The 20,035-nt window shown below is 45.3% G+C and overlaps 1 protein-coding gene across 1 annotated transcript in view; it reads left to right on the top strand.

Moving 5' to 3' along the window:
• The window catches only part of LOC138353494 (beta-1,4-glucuronyltransferase 1-like), a 46,463-nt gene extending 27,305 nt beyond the window's left edge, over nucleotides 1-19,158 (top strand). The window contains exons 5-6 of the mRNA XM_069306472.1: nucleotides 10,059-10,220; nucleotides 18,745-19,158. Coding sequence (XP_069162573.1) covers nucleotides 10,059-10,220; nucleotides 18,745-18,942 — 360 coding nt within the window. The 3' untranslated portion in view covers nucleotides 18,943-19,158. The remainder of the gene's footprint in view (nucleotides 1-10,058; nucleotides 10,221-18,744) is intronic.
• Nucleotides 19,159-20,035: the final 877 nt, after the last annotated feature.

Genomic DNA, 20,035 nt, shown 5'->3' on the forward strand with positions numbered 1-20,035 from the left:
GTAGTTTATCGATACAAATGCATTTTTTGAGACAGCTCCGAAATATATGCTACGTTGGATATACCACGAATACACTGAGTAAACATCTCACACTTCATTTGCAAGTGGGAGGTCGGTCGGCTAGTAGGCTCTGCCATGTTAGAGTTACGTAACCTCCACGTGCAAGTTAGAAGCATGTAGTGATTTGGGTCAGTTTCAAGTATGTTGTGGATGGTCTCTAGGACCAGTGTCACACTAGAATAGGAAGTTTGAAGCCAGAGTCATGATTGGTATCTGAGTCTAGTGTAACCAGTTGGATGTGTTTTGTAAGTAGTCAGCCCATCAGATGTTGTGTCCATCATTCACTCGCTAAAAACCAAAACTGGGGAACATTAGTGAAATACCATGGATGGTTTCAAGAGTGCCTCCCATGCCCTTGCACCACCCATAGCAGTGCTGTTCAATAAATCCTTAGTGTCATACCTTCCCTGATATCCTTAAAAAAGCAAGAGTAACGCCAGTTCATAAAGGAGGTAACACGGCAGATATAAATAATTACAGACCCATATTGAATCTATCTATATTATCAAAAATATTTGAAAAAATTATTTACAAACAGCTATACTCCTCTCTCGTAAAATTCAATATACTAAATCCCTGTCAATTGTGCTTCCGCTCCCAAGATAGTATCAATGATACAATTGTTAGTCTGCTTGACTTGATCTACTCAGCCCTTGACAAAAGTGAGTTTCCGATTGGACTCTTCATTGACCTGAGAAAGGCCTTTGATACTGTTAACCATAACTACCTTTTACTTAAACTCCACCATTATGGAATCCGTGGCCTTGATCTGAACTATATCCGATCCTATCTTAGTGACAGACACCAATATGTAGCCATCAATGATATAACCTCTCTTACACTACCACTAACTGTAGGGATGCCCAGAGCAGCATCCTAGGACCCCTTCTGTTTCTTATATACATCAATGATCTCCCTAATGTCTCTAACATGCTTGAACCTATACTGTTTGCTGATGATACTACTCTCATCTACTCTGACCCCAACCCACTCATGTTAAATAATGTTTTAAACAATGAATTCAAAAAGTCCACTTGTGGATGTCAACCAACAAACTCACATTAAACATAGAAAAGACCTACTATATCATATTTGGAAACAAATCAACAAATGCAATTCAACTTCAGATAGATAATGTAAACATTAGCAATAAAAATTATGGAAAGTTACTTGGCCTGTACTTAGACAAGAGACTCAACTTCAGCACCCATATACAACACATTATTAAAAAGGTTTCTAAAATAGTTGGTATACTCTCTAAGATCAGATATTATGTACCATACTCTGCTCCCCTCTCGTTCTAATATGCACTTATCTATTCCTATCTTACTTATGGTATCTGTGCTTGGGGTTCAACCTCTGCAAACTACCTCAAGCCCATCATCATCCAGCAAAAATCTTTTATCAGGACAATAACTAACTCTGCCTACAGACAACACACAGCTCCCCAGTTCAAATCCCTAAACATGTTAAACATAAATTCACTCCATACATTCTCTTGTGTAAATTACGTTTATAAAACCCTTTTTCTAAGTGCAAACTCTGTTCTGGAACTCTTCCTGGACAGATGTAATAGAACACATGCCCACCACACCAGACAAAAATATCTCTTTGATATCCCTAGAGTCAAACTTAATCTATGTAAACACTCTATGCAAATAAAGGGACCTAGTCTAAAGGGACCCAGGACTATATGCAACTGAAACTCACACCCTAAAAGTGACTCGAACCCATACTGCCAGGAGCAACGCAACGGGTATGTACATGACGCCTTAATTCACTTGACCATCTCGACCAGACATAAGGAGGTGATAGCGGAAGCTATTTGAACCCTCCCCCCCCCCCCGCCAGCACCTGGATGGTAATCTTGGGCATAGCATTTTATCAAATAACCTCATTCTTTGGGGCACACGTGAGGAACACAAATGCGAACAAGCCTGAATGGTCCCCAGGACTATAAGCAACTGAAAACTCACACCCCAGAAGTGACTCGAACCCATACTGCCAGGAACAACGCAACTGGTATGTACAGGACGCCTTAATCCACTTGACCATCTCGACCGGACATAAGGAGGTGATAGCCGAAGCTATTTGAAAGACCCTCACGCCAACCCGGATGGTAATCTTGGGCATAGCATTTAATCAAATCACCTCATTCTTTGGGGCACACGTGAGGAACACAAATGCGAACAAGCCTGAATGGTCCCCAGGACTATATGCAACTGAAAACTCACACCCCAGAAGTGACTCGAACCCATACTGCCAAGAACAACGCAACTGGTATGTACAGGACGCCTTAATCCACTTGACCATCTCGACCGAACATAAGGAGGTGATAGCCGAAGCTATTTGAACCACCCCTCTGCCGGCACCCGGATGGTAATCTTGGGTATAGCATTTTATCAAATCACCTCATTCTTTGGGGCACACGTGAGGAACACAAATGCGAACAAGCCTGAATGGTCACCAGGACTATATGCAACGGAAAACTCACACCCCTGAAGTGAATCGAACCCATACTGCCAGGAGCAACGCCACTGGTATGTACAAGACATCTTAATCCACTTGACCATCTCGACAGGATATAAGGAGGTGATAGCCGAAGCTATTTGAAAGACCCTCCCGCCAACCCGGATGGTAATCTTGGGCATATCATTTTATCAAATCACCTCATTCTTTGGGGCTCACGAGAGGAACACAAATGTGAACAAGTCTGAATGGTCCCCAGGACTATATGCAACTCAAAACTCACACCCCAGAAGTGACTCGAACCCATACGGCCAGGAGCAAGGCAACTGGTATGTACAGGACGCCTTAATCCACTTGACCATCTCGACTGGACATAAGGGGGTGATAGCCGAAGCTATTTGAACCACCCCCCTGCCGGCACCCGGATGGTAATCTTGGGCATAGCATTTTATCAAATCACCTCATTCTTTGGGGCTCACGAGAGGAACACAAATGTGAACAAGTCTGCATGGTCCCCAGGACTATATGCAACTCAAAACTCACACTTCAGAAGTGACTTGAACCCATACTGCCAGGAGGAATGCAACTGGTATGTACAGGACGCCTTAATCCACTTGACCATCTCAACCGGACATAAGGAGGTGATAGGCGAAGCTATTTGAAAGACCCTCCCGCCAACCCGGATGGTAAACTTGGGCATAGCATTTTATCAAATCACCTGAGTCTTTGGGGCACACGTGAGGAACACAAATGCGAACAAGCCTGAAAGGTCCCAGGACTATATACAACGGAAAACTCACACCCCAGAAGTGACTCGAACCCATACGGCCAGGAGCAAGGCAACTGGTATGTACAGGATGCCTTAATCCACTTGACCATCTCGACTGGACATAAGGAGGTGATAGCCAAAGCTATTTGAACCAGCCCCCCGCCGGCACCCGGATGGTAATCTTGGGCATAGCATTTTATCAAATCACCTCATTCTTTGGGGAACACGTGAGGAACACAAATGCGAACAAGCCTGAATGGTCACCAGGACTATATGCAACTGAAAACTCCCACCCCAGAAGTGAATCGAACCCATACTGCCAGGAGCAACGCCACTGGTATGTACAAGACATCTTAATCCACTTGACCATCTCGACCGGATATAAGGAGGTGATAGCCGAAGCTATTTGAAAGACCCTCCCGCCAACCCGGATGGTAATCTTGGGCATAGCATTTTATCAAATCACCTCATTCTTTGGGGCTCACGAGAGGAACACAAATGTGAACAAGTCTGAATGGTCCCCAGGACTATATGCAACTGAAAACTCACACCCCAGAAGTGACTCGAACCCATACTGCCAGGAGGAATGCAACTGGTATGTACAGGACGCCTTAATCCACTTGACCATCTCAACCGGACATAAGGAGGTGATAGGCGAAGCTATTTGAAAGACCATCCCGCCAACCCGGATGGTAATCTTGGGCATAGCATTTTATCAAATCACCTCAGTCTTTGGGGCACACGTGAGGAACACAAATGCGAACAAGCCTGAATGGTCCCAGGACTATATACAACTGAAAACTCACACCCCAGAAGTGACTCGAACCCATACGGCCAGGAGCAAGGCAACTGGTATGTACAGGACTCCTTAATCCACTTGACCATCTCGACCGGACATAAGGAGGTGATAGCCGAAGCTATTTCAACCAGCCCCCCGCCGGCACCCAGATGGTAATCTTGGGCATAGCATTTTATCAAATCACCTCATTCTTTGAGGCACACATGATGAACAGAGATGCGAACAATCCTGAATGGTCCCCAGGACTATATGCAACTGAAAACTCACACCCCAGAAGTGACTCGAACCCATACTCCCAGGAGCAACGCAACTGGTTTGTACAAGACGCCTAAATCCACTTGACCATCTCGACCCGATATAAGGAGGTGATAGCCGAAGCTATTTGAACCACCCCCTCCCCCCGGCTAGCACCCAGATGGTAATCTTGGGCATAGCATTTTATCAAATCACCTCATTCTTTGAGGCACACATGAGGAACAGAGATGCGAACAATCCTGAATGGTCCCCAGGACTATATGCAACTGAAAACTCACACCCCAGAAGTGACTCGAACCCATACTGCCAGGAGCAACGCAACTGGTTTGTACAAGACGCCTTAATCCACTTGACCATCTCGACCCGATATAAGGAGGTGATAGCTGAAGCTATTTGAACCACCCCCTCCCCCTGGCTAGCACCCAGATGGTAATCTTGGGCATAGCATTTTATCAAATCAACTCATTCTTTGGGGCACACGTGAGGAACACAAATGCGAACAAGCCTGAATGGTCACCAGGACTATATGCAACTGAAAACTCCCACCCCAGAAGTGAATCGAACCCATACTGCCAGGAGCAACGCCACTGGTATGTACAAGACATCTTAATCCACTTGACCATCTCGACCGGATATAAGGAGGTGAGAGCCGAAGCTATTTGAAAGACCCTCCCGCCAACCCGGATGGTAATCTTGGGCATAGCATTTCATCAAATCTCCTCATTCTTTGGGGCTCACGAGAGGAACACAAATGTGAACAAGTCTGAATGGTCCCCAGGACTATAAGCAACTGAAAACTCACACCCCAGAAGTGACTCGAACCCATACTGCCAGGAGGAATGCAACTGGTATGTACAGGACGCCTTAATCCACTTGACCATCTCAACCGGACATAAGGAGGTGATAGGCGAAGCTATTTGAAAGACCATCCCGCCAACCCGGATCGTAATCTTGGGCATAGCATTTTATCAAATCACCTCAGTCTTTGGGGCACACGTGAGGAACACAAATGCGAACAAGTCTGAATGGTCCCAGGACTATATACAACTGAAAACTCACACCCCAGAAGTGACTCGAACCCATACGGCCAGGAGGAAGGCAACTGGTATGTACAGGACGCCTTAATCCACTTGACCATCTCGACCGGACATAAGGAGGTGATAGCCGAAGCTATTTGAACCAGCCCCCCGCCGGCACCCAGATGGTAATCTTGGGCATAGCATTTTATCAAATCACCTCATTCTTTGAGGCACACATGAGGAACAGAGATGCGAACAAGCCTGAATGGTCCCCAGGACTATATGCAACTGAAAACTCACACCCCAGAAGTGACTCGAACCCATACTGCCAGGAGCAACGCAACTGGTTTGTACAAGACGCCTTAATCCACTTGACCATCTCGACCCGATATATGGAGGTGATAGCCAAAGCTATTTGAACCACCCCCCCCCCCCCCGCCAGCACCCAGATGGTAATCTTGTGCATAGCATTTTATCAAATCAACTCATTCTTTGGGGCACACGTGAGGAACACAAATGCGAACAAGCCTTAATGGTCATATATGCAACTGAAAACTTACACCCCAGAAGTGACTCGAACCCATTCTGCCAGGAGCACTCTGCAACTGGTGTACAGGACACCTTAACCACTCGACCATCACGACCGGACAAAAGATGATGGTAGCCGAGGCTAATTCTCCTTCATCTCGCTGGCACTCTGATGGTTGTCTTGGACATAGTATTTTATCAAGTCACCTCATTCTTTGGGGCACGCGTGAGGAACACAAATGCAAACAAGTGTGAATGGTCACCAGTCATATACTAGTAGTAGTAGTAGGCATCCTTCATTCTCGGGAGACTATGGAGTTGCGCCCTAGTTGTCTAATCCTGGTGCAGCGTCTGGTGTGACTGATGAGGCCAATCCGAGAGTGGCAGTCCATCCCACACCGAGCACAAACGAAGTCCGATTCTGGTCTGTCTTCCTGGCTACCGGCTTTCCTTCTCTGTCTCTTAGCCTCCAATTCCTTGGCAAGTGACTCCTCGAACTTGGAGAGACCTCTTTGAACAGACTGCCTCCAGGCTGAACGGTCTGCAGCCAGTGTCTCCCATATAACAAGATCGACGTCCATGGCTTTCAGGTCCCTTTTGCATACGTCTTTGTACCGTAGCTGGGGCTTGCCTGTTGGACGCTTTCTCTGCCTCAGCACTCCGTACAGGAGATCCTTGGGGATCCTGCCGTCACCCATTCGCACAACGTGCCCGAGCCAGCGCATTCGTCTCTGTTTCATCATTGTGTACATGCTGGTGATTCTTGCTCTCCCCAAGACGTTGTTGTTTGTCACCTTGTCCTGCCAGGTGATGTCCAAGATGTGTCTAAGGCAGCGCATGTGGTAGGCATTCAGCTGTCTTTCCTGACGGGCACGGAGTGTCCAAGACTCACTGCCATAAAGGAGAGTGCTCAGGACACAGGATCTGTAAACCTGAATCTTAGTATACTCAGTTAGCCTATTGTTGGCCCACACTCTCTTTGTCAGTCTGGACATGGTAGTAGATGCCTTACCGATGCGTTTGTTTAGCTCCGTATCAAGAGAGAGGGAGTCAGAGATTGTGGAGCCCAGGTACACGAAGTCGTGAACGACTTCCAGTTTGGAATCAGAGATGCCGATGTCAGGTGGGGAGTCCACTCCTTGTCCCATGACTTGTGTTTTCTTCAGACTGATGGTGAGTCCGAAAGCCTGAGAGGCCTCGCTGAAGCGGGTTATGAGCCGTTGGAGGTCTTCAGCTGAGTGGACAGTGACTGCTGCGTCGTCGGCAAAAAGGAAGTCGCACAGACACCTCAGCCGAACCTTCGTCTTGGCTCTCAGCCTGGTGAGGTTAAAGAGCTTTCCATCCAACCTCGTCCGGAGGTAAATGCCTTCCGTGACAGATCCGAAAGCGTGCAGCAGCATAACTGCGAAGAAAATCCCGAATAGGGTTGGAGCCAGTACGCAGCCCTGCTTTACTCCACTTCGGATGTCAAAGGCGTCTGATGTTAGGCCATCAAAGACCACGGTGCCCCTCATGTTCTCATGGAAAGATCTGATGATGCTGAGGAGCCTGGGTGGGCATCCGATCTTGGGGAGGATCTTGAACAGGCCATCCCTGCTGACGAGGTCGAAGGCCTTCGTCAGATCTATGAAGGCTACGAAGAGTGGCTGCTTCTGTTCCCTGCATTTCTCCTGCAGTTGTCTGAGGGAAAAGACCATGTCGATGGTGGACCTGCCAGCTCTGAATCCGCATTGTGATTCCAGTCATATACGCATCTGAAAACTCACACCCCAAAAGTGACTTGAACCCATACTGCCAGGAGCACTCTGCAAATGGTGTACAGGACACCTTAACCACTCGACCATCACAACCGGACAAAAGATGATGATAGCCGAGGCTAATTCTCCATCATCTCGCAGGCACTCTGAAGGTAATCTTGGGCATAGCATTTTTATCAAATCACCTCATTCTTTGGGGCACACGTGTGGAACACAAATGCGAACAAGCCTGCATCTGCTACAACATTAACATATATTCCAAAAAGCATCCCGCCGCAAAACAATAGCCAAACTCTCAAATCTAAGTCAATAATACTCCAGAAACTATTCTAACATGTCATTATATCCTCTTTTTTATATCTTCGTCTCTCCAAGAAGGAAACAGATCACTTTCACCTACGGTCATTAAGATTGTCTATGAATACCCAAGAGAAGATAACCAAGTTCGCCTGCCTCATCCAGCAAAAAACACCAACAACTAAATTTGTAACAAAAACATATTGAAAACTTCCAACATCAGAGCACAAATCAAAATGTAAAATTTAACAAGGAAATACAGCAGGCACTATTCGAGTCATCCCCAGCCATGAAGAAATGTCTTCACACAATTCTGCCACAGCAGAAGCTCTACAGAACAGACACTCACACTCATACGAAACAATATCATACCATGAGCATATGACACCAGATTAGACCCATTAGTTGTTGGCGAACCTGAAATCTATAATGACACTTATTATTTTCCACCTAGGTTAGCAGGTGGCTTTACAAGAAAAAATGCCAACATGTCAAGCAATGGCTTAGCCCGGTACTTGGTGATGCTGCACGAGGTCTTCTTACGGAACTCATAAGACTTGTCAACACGTTCATAATGGTATACCAGAGGTCATCAACCTACTTTTTATTTTTTGGTGCTTACCGCTGTACACTTAATAAGATAGACGGGGCCATGCCAATCACGGTTGGCAACATTATCTTACGCCTCGTTGTTCAGGCATTATCAGCCAACAAGCGGCTCAATTGGTGAAGCCAAATCAACTTCAATTGGTGGTCCACAAGATTGTGAAGCTGCCGCTCGTTCAGAACGAGCATACATCGGCAACGTCTCTAACCGAAAGTCTCTAATCAAACTGGACTTTATAAATGCCTTCAACACGGTCCGAAGAGATGCAGTGCTCCGTGTTGTATATTGCCACTTCCGTCCTCTTTGCCCATTCATTCTATCGTGCTACAGTAGTGAATCAAAGTTATTCTCTGGCAAACATGAAATCAGATCAAGAGAAGGTGTCCAGCAAGGGGATTTCTTAAAAGAAATCACCAAAAGTTTGTAACTGTTATTGGACGATTGCAGATCGTCCAGGAACAGTTACAAACTTTTGGTAGTTTCTATTAAGAAAATCGTGTTAGAAATAGCTGTCAACCTTCCCCTTAATGACTGTCAGATTAAACAAGAAACTCTTCCAGTCAGACTCGGTGGCCTTGGTGTCCATATTGTTACCCATTTTGCTGTTTCATCCTTCCTCTCTCTCCCTTCAGCATCAGATGACCTGATGATGGAAATTTTACCTGATAATTTAGGTGACTTACAAGAATACATGACACATACTGAACAGAATGCATCACTAATTGGGATACCCTGGCAACCACAGCAATCAGACCAACACTACCAAAAATCAACAAACTATCCACCTGGAACAGCCCCATCGTGGACAAAGAGACTACAACTTTGCTGTAGACAACAACAATACCCAGTAACATGCTCACCTCTCAACCATATATGCTCCCCATGCAGTGGATTTCCTTTTGGCATTCCCTATGTGACAGGTATACATTTCTTGATCTGCAGTGGCTTTGTATTGCAGCTGCCTTGCTGTTCTAATCCACACTCTATGTAAGTGTGTTTGTGGCAAAGCAGATGTGGAGCCATCATCAAGTAGAGCCTTTCCTCTGCCCAGCGTTCAGTAGGGAGAGAGCCTCGTCTTCTAATATCCCATCACTTTTCTGACTTTGCTGGTCAACTGGATGGAATCACACTACACCTGTGGAGGAATGACAGACAACTGGTGTGGGACTGTACTTGTAGACCGTCCTTGGCAGCCACATAAACATTACCCTCTCTGTTGGTCAAGCTGCGGCCACACACATGTTTTGTGTGTGTGTGTGTGTGTGTGTGTGTGTGTGTGTGTGATGCTGGGTCGGCAACCTGTCACCAATTGCTGGAAAAGTTGTCAATAGACTTCTTTTTAAATGCTATGGTAGCATCATTTTTTTGCTTTTTAATATCAGCAGTCTTCACCAAAACATTTAATTGTTAAATAATCCACATCTCATTGAATCATGTTTAAAAAAACGCATTAATGTAAAGTAATTCATATAAATATTCAAACTACATTTTCTGGAAGGAGTGGTCGGAGGCCCCAGTGAAGCCAGGCATGACTGTATTCCAAATTGGTAAACGAACGCCGCCTTTCCAGTCCTGGGAGCCTTTCTTCGTGGGCACGAACCTCGACCCTCTCTATGATGAGAGACTCACCTGGGAAGGCAGGAGTAACAAAATGACTCAGGTTAGTACAAATTATGCCACTCTCTTTTCCCTCTCTGTCTCTCACTTCTTTTTGTCTCTCACTCTTCTCTGTCTCTCACTCCTTTTTGTCTCTCACTCTTCTCTGTATGTCTCTCTCTCTCTCTCTCTCTCTCTCTCTCTCTCTCTCTCTCTCTCTCTCTCTCTCTCTCTCTCTCTCTCTCTCTCTCTCTCTCTCTCTCTCTCTCTCTCTCTCTTTCTCTCTCATTCTCTCTCACACTCTCTCTCTCTCTCCCCCCCCTTTCTCTCTCTCTCTGTCTCTCTCTCTCTCTCTCTCTCTCTCTCTCTCTCTCTCTCTCTCTCTCTCTCTCTCTCTCTCTCTCTCTCTCTCTCTCTCTCTCTCTCATTCTCTCTCACACTCTCTCTCTCTCTCTCCCCCCCCTTTCTCTCTCTCTCTCTGTCTCTCTGTCTCTCTTTCTCTCTCTCTCTCTCTCTCTCTCTCCCCCCTTTCTCTCTCTGTCTCTCTGTCTCTCTTTCTCTTTCTCTCTCTCTCTCTCTCTCTCTCTCTCTCTCTCTCTCTCTCTCTCTCTCTCTCTCTCTCTCTCTCTCTCTCTCTCTCTCTCTCTCTCTCTCCCCCCCCCTTTCTCTCTCTCTCTCTCTGTCTCTCTTTCTCTCTCTCTCTCTCTCTCTCTCTCTCTCTCTCTCTCTCTCTCTCTCTCTCTCTCTCTCTCTCTCTCTCTCTCTCTCTCTCTCTCTCTCTCTCTCTGTCTCTCTCTCTTTCTCTCTCTCTCTCTCTCTCTCTCTCTCTCTCTCTCTCTCTCTCTCTCTCTCTCTCTCTCTCTCTCTCTCTCTCTCTCTCTCTCTCTCTCTCTCTCTCTCTTTCCTCGGGACTAGAATAAACTTTGTGTATATTCACTGAGAAGTTGGGTACACTTCAAGGCGTATATATATATCTTTCCAATGAGAAAGATTTCTTGAGCACTGATAATGAACACGTTGAGCTGAGAGTTCTCTGTGTTTATGCAACCTTCCTTCATCTGGCGTCCGTAACTCCTTGTCCCTCGTGGACAATCTTCCATAAAATACTTTGCCAGACTTCGTCATCATGAACTAGTTAATTAAATATTATAAAAAAATCATTACACTACGAAATAAGGTCGAATTACTCCCAGGTTATTTGCCACAGATTATTTCAAGCAGTTATTAATTTTATCTCGTTGAGTCACTCCGTAAGAAATGCAACTGTTTTGTCTACCCAGTAACACAGACTCGAGTGACAGACTTTATTATCAAAACCGAGGCACAGAAAATGTCAGTATTATTCTGCCATATTTCTTGCTAATATATTGTATTTTTTTTAACGATTGCGTAAAGAATGTGACGTATTACGAGAGAGGCTGGATCGCGTCTGAATTAATTAAGAAAGGATATTTATTATTACTATTAACTGAATTGAACTGAACTGATTATCTTTTGTAATAAATGTGCTGATAAATTAAAAGACTTAAAGTGCCAGTTGCACTCTTATCTTCACTGATCCCTCATACAAAGGGGTGAATCCTCTTCTCCCTCATCACTGGCATCTTACCTAGGGTATCGTTGGCTTCCACGCTTCCTACTCTTACGAAAGCCACGTTACCACCGTGCTTGGGTCGGCCACATTCTCGAGCACAGAGTCCCCGACCTCCACAATTAAAGCATCGGCCGCCTTCCCTGGGCGACCCGCTACCAGTCACCCTGGTAGCACCAACGGCAGACGTACCCTGGGTCCTCTTTGGACTCCCCGTCGTCGGTTCTCTGGCAGTAGCTCCTGCTACAGAGTTAGGTCCGCCACTAACACATTGGGGCCTCCTCCCAGCGTCCCTCGAGCTCCTGAACCGGGGATTCACTTCACTGGGTAAGCTCTTGAGAGAGCCCCGCCCGTCCTCGCTCTTCCTGAACTCTTGAAGTTCCCTCCAAACCATGGGTCAGGGCGGTCCCTCCCTACGGAGATGTAGTGCCTCGTTGACCAGACCACACACTAGAAGGTGAAGGGACGACGATGTTTCGGTTTCTTCGACGACACAATCGACTTGAGAATGGTCCAGGACGGACCGAAACCTCGTCGTCCCTTCACCTTCTAGTGTGTGATCTGGTCAACATACTTTAGCCACGTTATTGTGACTCATCGCCTGCATGTAGTGCCTCTTCCAGCATGTCGGCTCTGTCCACGGCAGCTTTAAGGTCCTTAATTCCTGCCTCTTTCACTTTGACCTTGAGTTCTGGATGGAGCATCGACATGAACTTTTCCATCACAATCAACTACTTCAGGTCCTCCATCGTTTCCACCTCTTCGGCTTTCAGCCACCTGAGAAACTTGCGCTCCATGCCACAAGCAGTCTCAGCATACGACCTCCCCGATGCTCTTTTCCACTCACGAAAACGTTTCCGGTAGACCTCCATAGTCAGTCTGTATGAGTGGAGCACCGCCTTCGTGATTGTGTCGTACCTGGCGCACTCCTCAGTGTCTAACATGTTATAAGCCTCTTTCGCTTCACCGGTCAGTCTGCTCTGCACCAACGCATACTAGTCCTCTTCCGGCTATTTCTTCAATGTTGCTATCCTCTTGAAATGGTTGAAGAAAGCCTCGGCCTCTAGAGATTCAAAGGTTGGTAGGTCGTGCTTCCTTGCCTTGAGGTCGTCCCGGCGTGCAGGTACCGAGACTAGCCCGTGTTCAACACGTCTCAATTCGACCTCCTTGTTCACTTCTACCTCGGCTCGGCGCATCTGGAGCTGAACCTTACGTCGCAGCTGTGCCTCTCTCTCTTCTTGCTACAACTGTGCCTCTCTCTCTCTCTCGTCCCTTATATTGCTGCTGCGCCTCCCTCTCCCGCTCTTCACGCTGGGGCTGTGCTTCTCTCTCTCGCCCCTCAAGTATTAGGGGCATAAGCCCCCTTACCTGCAAATCTTATAAATGATAATTTCTCCATAAATAAGTAATCTATTTAGTAGCCTCTTATATCAAATGACTCCGACTCCCTGCATCTCAGGAGTGAACCTGCAAGGTACGAGAATATGACTCTTAACGCTGGCATTAGGGAGAAATAAGGAGAGGGCACCGTAACATTGCTGAGTATAGAAGTGCATTGTATTACCACCTTCCTCTGGTGAGGAAGGTGGTAATACATTGACGTACACTCTTTCCATGCATGAAGCCATATATCTAGGGATGCAACACGTTACTAATTCTGTAAAGAAGACGGTAACTCCAGTCTCCCCGGGTGATGTAGCTTTGTCTTTATGTAGAGCAGAGTCTACATCCTCTTCAGTAAAAAAACATGTCAGTCATCCTCTTGATGAAGCATTAAGTCAAGGAGCCTTACTCTATCAGCATATCTATTATTTAACTCATTCTGTGTGAGTAGAGGAAGCCTGTCAAAGCTGGAAATTGTGGCCCAAGCATCAATAAGCTCATTTGCTCTGTGCAGATGATTAGGGTGCGAGATCTCTGCAGTTTTTTTCCCTTTAATCTTGTTTATATCCTTCCATGCCCGGCTTAGTTGCGTGTGAGAATTGAGATCGATGACAAAAGTTTCCCAGTCTGTCTGCCTCAGCTCTACCATATGTAGAGCTTAAGCATTTCAGCAGTGCGGGTCCTTCTATAAGTTAGTCCAATTCTTCTGGCAATGCGTTTTACTGTATATAATTTGGAATCATTATAATAGGCAAAAGTGTAATTTGGATTACGTGGCCTGGACGATGGATTAAGTGATTCTATAAACTGTTCGATAGTACCTGTGAGTTCATTGTTAAAATCTTCAAATGAAGAAGGCTCAGATGAACTGTACCATTCTGACACATAAGCAACAAAATTGTTGCTTTTGTGTCAAATAGAGCTTCCGATGCTTACAGTGGCTAATATGGACAGATGATCAGACGCCATATCTGACACTATTAAAGAGACGCAGACGGTGTGGGAGACGTTGAAACCGAGACATAGATCAAGAATACCTCCATAGATATGCGTCGGTTTAAGGCCACCCACACTCTGTGCATCATTGTGACTACCTAATAGTGACAACAGTTGGTTGCCGTTACGATTACTGAGCTATGAATTACCAATATTCCTAAGTCTAGCGTTATAATCACCTGTATTGATGGTAGGCTCAGTCTGAATACAGATAGGAAGGTCAGTATAATTAAACTTATCACTAGGAGCATACAGGTTAAAGATATTGAGAGCAGAGTTCCCCACGTAGATCCTCACACCATGATACTGAAACCCTTTGGTTGACTTGGCTGGGAGTGGCTGGTGAGGAAGGGATTTCTTAACATACAAAATACAAGAGTGACTGGATTTAAGGTTATAGACAGCAAAGGAGAGTAATTTAGGGGGGGTGGAGACCTGGTGGGAACTCTGCACTCCTGAAGGCAGACGACATCAATGGGCTCGGTCGTCACTTTGTGGTGATCAGGAATGCTATGTTCCAACTGAGGATACGAAGCACCGTTGTATTGGGGGAAGTTTGTGGAGGGATCCATAGTTGATATCTAATTTTTTGTCCACAAGAGCTTATATGTGTGATTGTGTAATTTACTGTCCCTTTGCTTTGCTTTGTATCACTCCTGGTATCCCTCTAAGTTCTGTGATGCAGCTGGCTGCAAGGCAATACAGCTGCAATACACTGTCTCTCGTATGAATTCTTTGACTATTTATGAATTCTGTGGGAGATTTATGAATTCATATTTATTTATGAATTCTATTTATGAATTCTGTTTTAAGGGATTTGGAAGCACTGTTTTTTAAAAGGCTTTCCAGTTCCGCAAGTCCTAGTTGTGATATATCAAACCCACTAGCTAGACGAGTGGTGGTATTTATGTCACCAGGTGTGTGAGCCTCGCTCACTATACTGCTCTCAATCCTGGCTGCTGACTGTGGGTTACTGTCCAGGTCACTATACTCATATACTCACTATGTTCTTCGCGATGACAACGACAGCGCTGCTGTACTTCCTTCAGCATCTGCTCATACGTCTGTTTAACTGTTACCATAGCTGCTTCATGCTGATGGCGAATCTCTTCTAACTCAAGTCCCCGAGTGTGCTCAACAGGTCTGGAGAGCATTTACCACACAGCCAAACGTTTCACAGACAAATCACCGAGAGCAACACAAGGTTTCGCTTGACACAAATAGTAGAGATTTTATACTTTCAGTCGGCTAGCGTTGACACATTCACTTCCAATACATATTTCCTTAAATTAACAGCTGGATGAGGCTGTATTAGCTACACTGACTCAGGCATGGCATAGCTGGGCTGGTGGAAGGCATAGATGGCAGTCTTCTCCCACAAGCACTCCCACATGTGTCAGGTTTATTGTTTGACATAACAGCGTGCAGGTACACGTGAGGTACACTTGAGACGCACAGGTTGTAGGGCGCTTCATGTGATGGCTCGGAGCATGAAGGTGGACTCTTGATGTAGTGACTCGGAGCATGAAGGTGGACTCCTGATGTGGTGGCTAGGAGCGCGGTTCTATCGTAGTTTCTCACTTTAGACTCCAAATCAAGTAAATAACGTGGTCGTCTTTCTGAAACTATCGGCATTTGACTTGGATTCGCACATAGTGGGATTAACTGCTTTATGAGCTTCTAGTAATTAGTATCCCAATTAGTATCTTCTATCGATACTAATTGGGTCATTATTAATTTGATGCACGTTGTGATGCACAATCCCCTTTTCAGAACTGATGACCAGAAAGAACTCCAGTTAATACCCATAAACGGCCCAGCGCTCCTGGACAGAGTGGGGGGACCTGGAACCCGACCTCAGGTGGGGTTCCCACTCCTAGTACTCACTGACTATTACTCGAATCCATACTACTCTAATTCATGTTTGTCTATGCCAGTTATACCTGAAAGGGATGAAAGCTTCGCATCTCCTTCGTCCACTGTCTCTTCCAGATGAGACCGCTAGGCAGGGTCTTGTGCTGGTGATGGTACTGAGGGAGCTATAATGCCTGACCTTCTGGCCTGGAGTCTGATGTTTTGACCAGTCGCCAAGTCTGCCAGCACCTTTGTGTAATCTTGAGGCTCGAACTGTGAAGCGGCCTTGTAGTGAACTCCCCAAAATCCATCCCACAGTGATAATGTCTCCGTTGACCCTATGTGGCAGATTAGTAACAATCATCTCTTTAGGCCTCGGTAGGTGGTAGAGATATGGAACACAGATGACTGAAACACAAATATTTGTCAAATTTACTCAAACTAAAGCTGTAATGCAAAATTTGAACAGAATCCTGGTCACTGAGGCCGAAGTAAAGAAAAAAATTATCAAAATCAGACAATTAACAGTGAAGTACTTAACTAAATAAGTTCCAACAAAAGACGACTGCTGACAGGTGAAGTATATGTCCACCTTCTGCACTGGTTGGAGGTTCACCATAAGGGAGCCTTTTAGTCCCTCGGCCTCAACCTCGCGAGGAAATATTCATCCATCATAATCAACTTGCCCCTTGTAATAACCAATTATCTGTGTCTAGCAACGTCCACAATTACTACGTGACTGGGTGATCCTCTTTTAGGTAATTGCCTGCTCCTTGCGGATGGTCCCATGATACTGGGCTCTTCTGTATGAGTTTTTCTGTAATAAACTTTCCAACCATCCGCCGATATCTGAGAGCATGATACTTGTGTGACTCACTCGAGCGAATCGGTATGACAGGTGTACCAAACACGTCTTCTTCTCCAGTCTACATCGGTGTGAGGGTATTTATTTTTTATTGTTTTCTTCCTACAACAACCTGCAATTGCATGGGACTGCACCAACACCGGTGGTGGTCACACTGCATGAGGTCACGTTGCAGAGAATAACAACAGGCGAGAGCAACTGCCGAGGTTCACTGTATCTCAGGTGTCAGGGTGTGGGGCTTGCAACTGCCAGGGCTCCCTGGTGGACACACCAGATGTAAGGTTCTGGTCAACTCTCATCACCAACCCAGCATACTAGGTCACCGTCGTTAGTCCCTCAACTGCTTAAGCAATCTAGTAATGAATTATCACACCGAATTTGTATTCAGTAGTTGAGGCTATGGGGTCTTGATACCCTGAGCCAACCCAATTAAAACAAGTAGCAATAATTAAATAACAGAAAATAATGGGGCAGTACTCAGAAAAAGGGATGACGGAAAGTCACGTGTACAGCAAAATAAATTGGTTCAATAAACTTACTCATTAATATACTTTGACATGAAGCTACGTAACGTTAATCTAAAGTGTCGCTTTCAACAGCTAAACAATACCATTTGCAGCAAAACACGGTCCTATCACTCTGAATGGTAAGAATGAGACCTCAGTTTACACTTTACTGGACTAGATGATCACAACCGTGCACTGACATGTGTTTACTCACCCACACATGACGGTCACCCTTGAATGGCGTGTCACCCTTGAGAGGTGTGTCACCCGTGAGAGGCGTGTTACACTCGAAGTGTCATCACTGTATATTTATGCACAGCGAGGGAGCTCAAGCTAGTAATAAAAGCTTTGTTGTTACTTACAATATCCTGCCCGAGAGAGACCCAACTTAGAGTATGTAGCTCAGATTCCGACACCATGTTATAGAATCAAAGTAATTTCTCTTCAGAGTATACAGAAATGAGCGATTAAGTTAATCCAGGCACTAGAAACCTTCCTAATGAAAGCAGGCTAAGTAAACACTATTTCCCTTGGCAGAAGGTCTTAGAGAACGAGGAGAGATGAGTAATGGTTACAAATGCCCTTTTAAAATGAGCAAAATAACTATAAACATTTAAGTCAAAACTTGAACAGATTCAATGTATTAAATTTGATGAAGTTTAGATGCCGAAAAGAAATAGGAAAACTCTGATCTGGAAACGGAGTTTCAGCTCTGAGGAATATATTACCAAATGCAATAACAAAAGCACACACATGATAGCTTCAAGCATAGGCTGGATAAATGCAAAGTTGTGCAATACACCTCACCCTTGAGTAAACAACTGGAAAGGATTTACCACAAGTGACGAATGGAGCAATTTCAATGCTCATATAATGCCATATTTGTACTTCTATGTAATTCACTTTGGCATCTTGTCTGATATATTCAAACATCCTGTAAATTAACTACAAATGACACAAAGTTTGGTACAATACATTTCAGGTATTAGACGTTCACATTAAAATACACAAAACGTAGGGGAAGATAAGAACACAATCCTTGAGATATCCACATTAAAGTGAGTTTCAGTTTGCTACAAGAAGTTCTTATGGTTCAGGAATCCTAGTGATCCAAACAGTGAAATCACATACATGTTTTCATCAGTTTTGTTTGGTGCTACTTCTTCACCTTTTCTGCTTCAAGTAACCTTAGATACGCACTTGAAGAAGTCTAATAGCCCAAATAAAACTGAAATTAGCAACAACCTGAATGTGGACAATTTTCAAGGAACAACAAGAAGGTAAAGTCACTTATGTAAATATATACAACAATAATAGTTCCTTACCTCGAATATATATACTTCATGACCTTGTGATGCATTTAACCTTTGTCTCCTCCTGCCCACCCCACCAGGCATACATCATGTGCCTGCACGACTACGAGTTCCACATGCTGGACAACGCCTTCCTCGTGCACCGGCCGGGCATCAAGGTGTATCGCACGGAGCCTGCCAGGGAGGCAGTTGTGGGCCCCCAGAATATCTTAATCCACAACAAGATCCAGCATCAATACGATGTCCTCTTCGGCTCTGGCAAAAATTGTTCTATATGACAAAAGAGTTGGACAGAGAGAGTGACATTACTAGTAGTGTATGGAGTGACATTGTCAATAGTATATGGATGTGACATTGTCAATAGTGTATGGAGTGACTTTGTCAATAGTGTATGGATGTGAGGCTCATGTGCTATACACAGATTATTCTCACATTTGTAGAAGCATTTCAGGAGTGTATTTTATGTGAAATAAAAGTTTTTATTGTCATGTTTTTATTTTGTTTTATTGTGTCTGATCAGGGATGTCTGTAGATAGCGGGACTGCGACAGGAGCACTGTCGTCTCCAATCAAGACGTTTTCTTGAGCGAAACTATGCTTCTTAATGCACGAATCAATATTGATTGGGTCATGTGACACTGAGCACCTCACAGCGTCATGGCACTGAGCACCTCACAGCATCATGTGACACTGAGCACCTCACAACATAATGTGACACTGAGCACCTCACAGCATCATGGGACACTGAGCATCTCACAACATCATGTGACACTGAGCACCTCACAGCCTCTTGGGACACTGAGCACCTCACAGAGTCATGGGACACTGAGCACCTTACAGCATCATGGGACACTGAGCACCTCACAGCATCATGTGATACTGAGCATCTCACAGTGTCTTGTGACACTGAGCACTTCACAGCGTCATGGGACATAGCACCTCACATTGTCATGGGACACTGAGCACCTCACAGCATCATGGGACACTGAGCACCTCACAGTGTCATGGGACACTGAGCACTTCACAGCATCATAGGACACTGAGCACCTCACATTGTCATGGGACACTGAGCACCTCACAGCATCATGTGACACTGAGCACCTCACAGCATCATGTGACACTGAGCACCTCACAGCATCATGGGACACTGAGCACCTCACAGCGTCATGGGACACTGAGCACCTCACAGCATCATGTGACACTGAGCACCTCACAGCATCATGGGACACTGAGCACCTCACATTGTCATGGGACACTGAGCACCTCACAGCATCATGTGACACTGAGCACCTCACAGCATCATGGGACACTGAGCACCTCACAGCATCATGGGACACTGAGCATCTCACAGCGTCATGGGACACTGAGCATC

This window comes from Procambarus clarkii, chromosome 58, assembly GCF_040958095.1.
Source record: "Procambarus clarkii isolate CNS0578487 chromosome 58, FALCON_Pclarkii_2.0, whole genome shotgun sequence".
Lineage (NCBI taxonomy): Eukaryota > Metazoa > Arthropoda > Malacostraca > Decapoda > Cambaridae > Procambarus > Procambarus clarkii.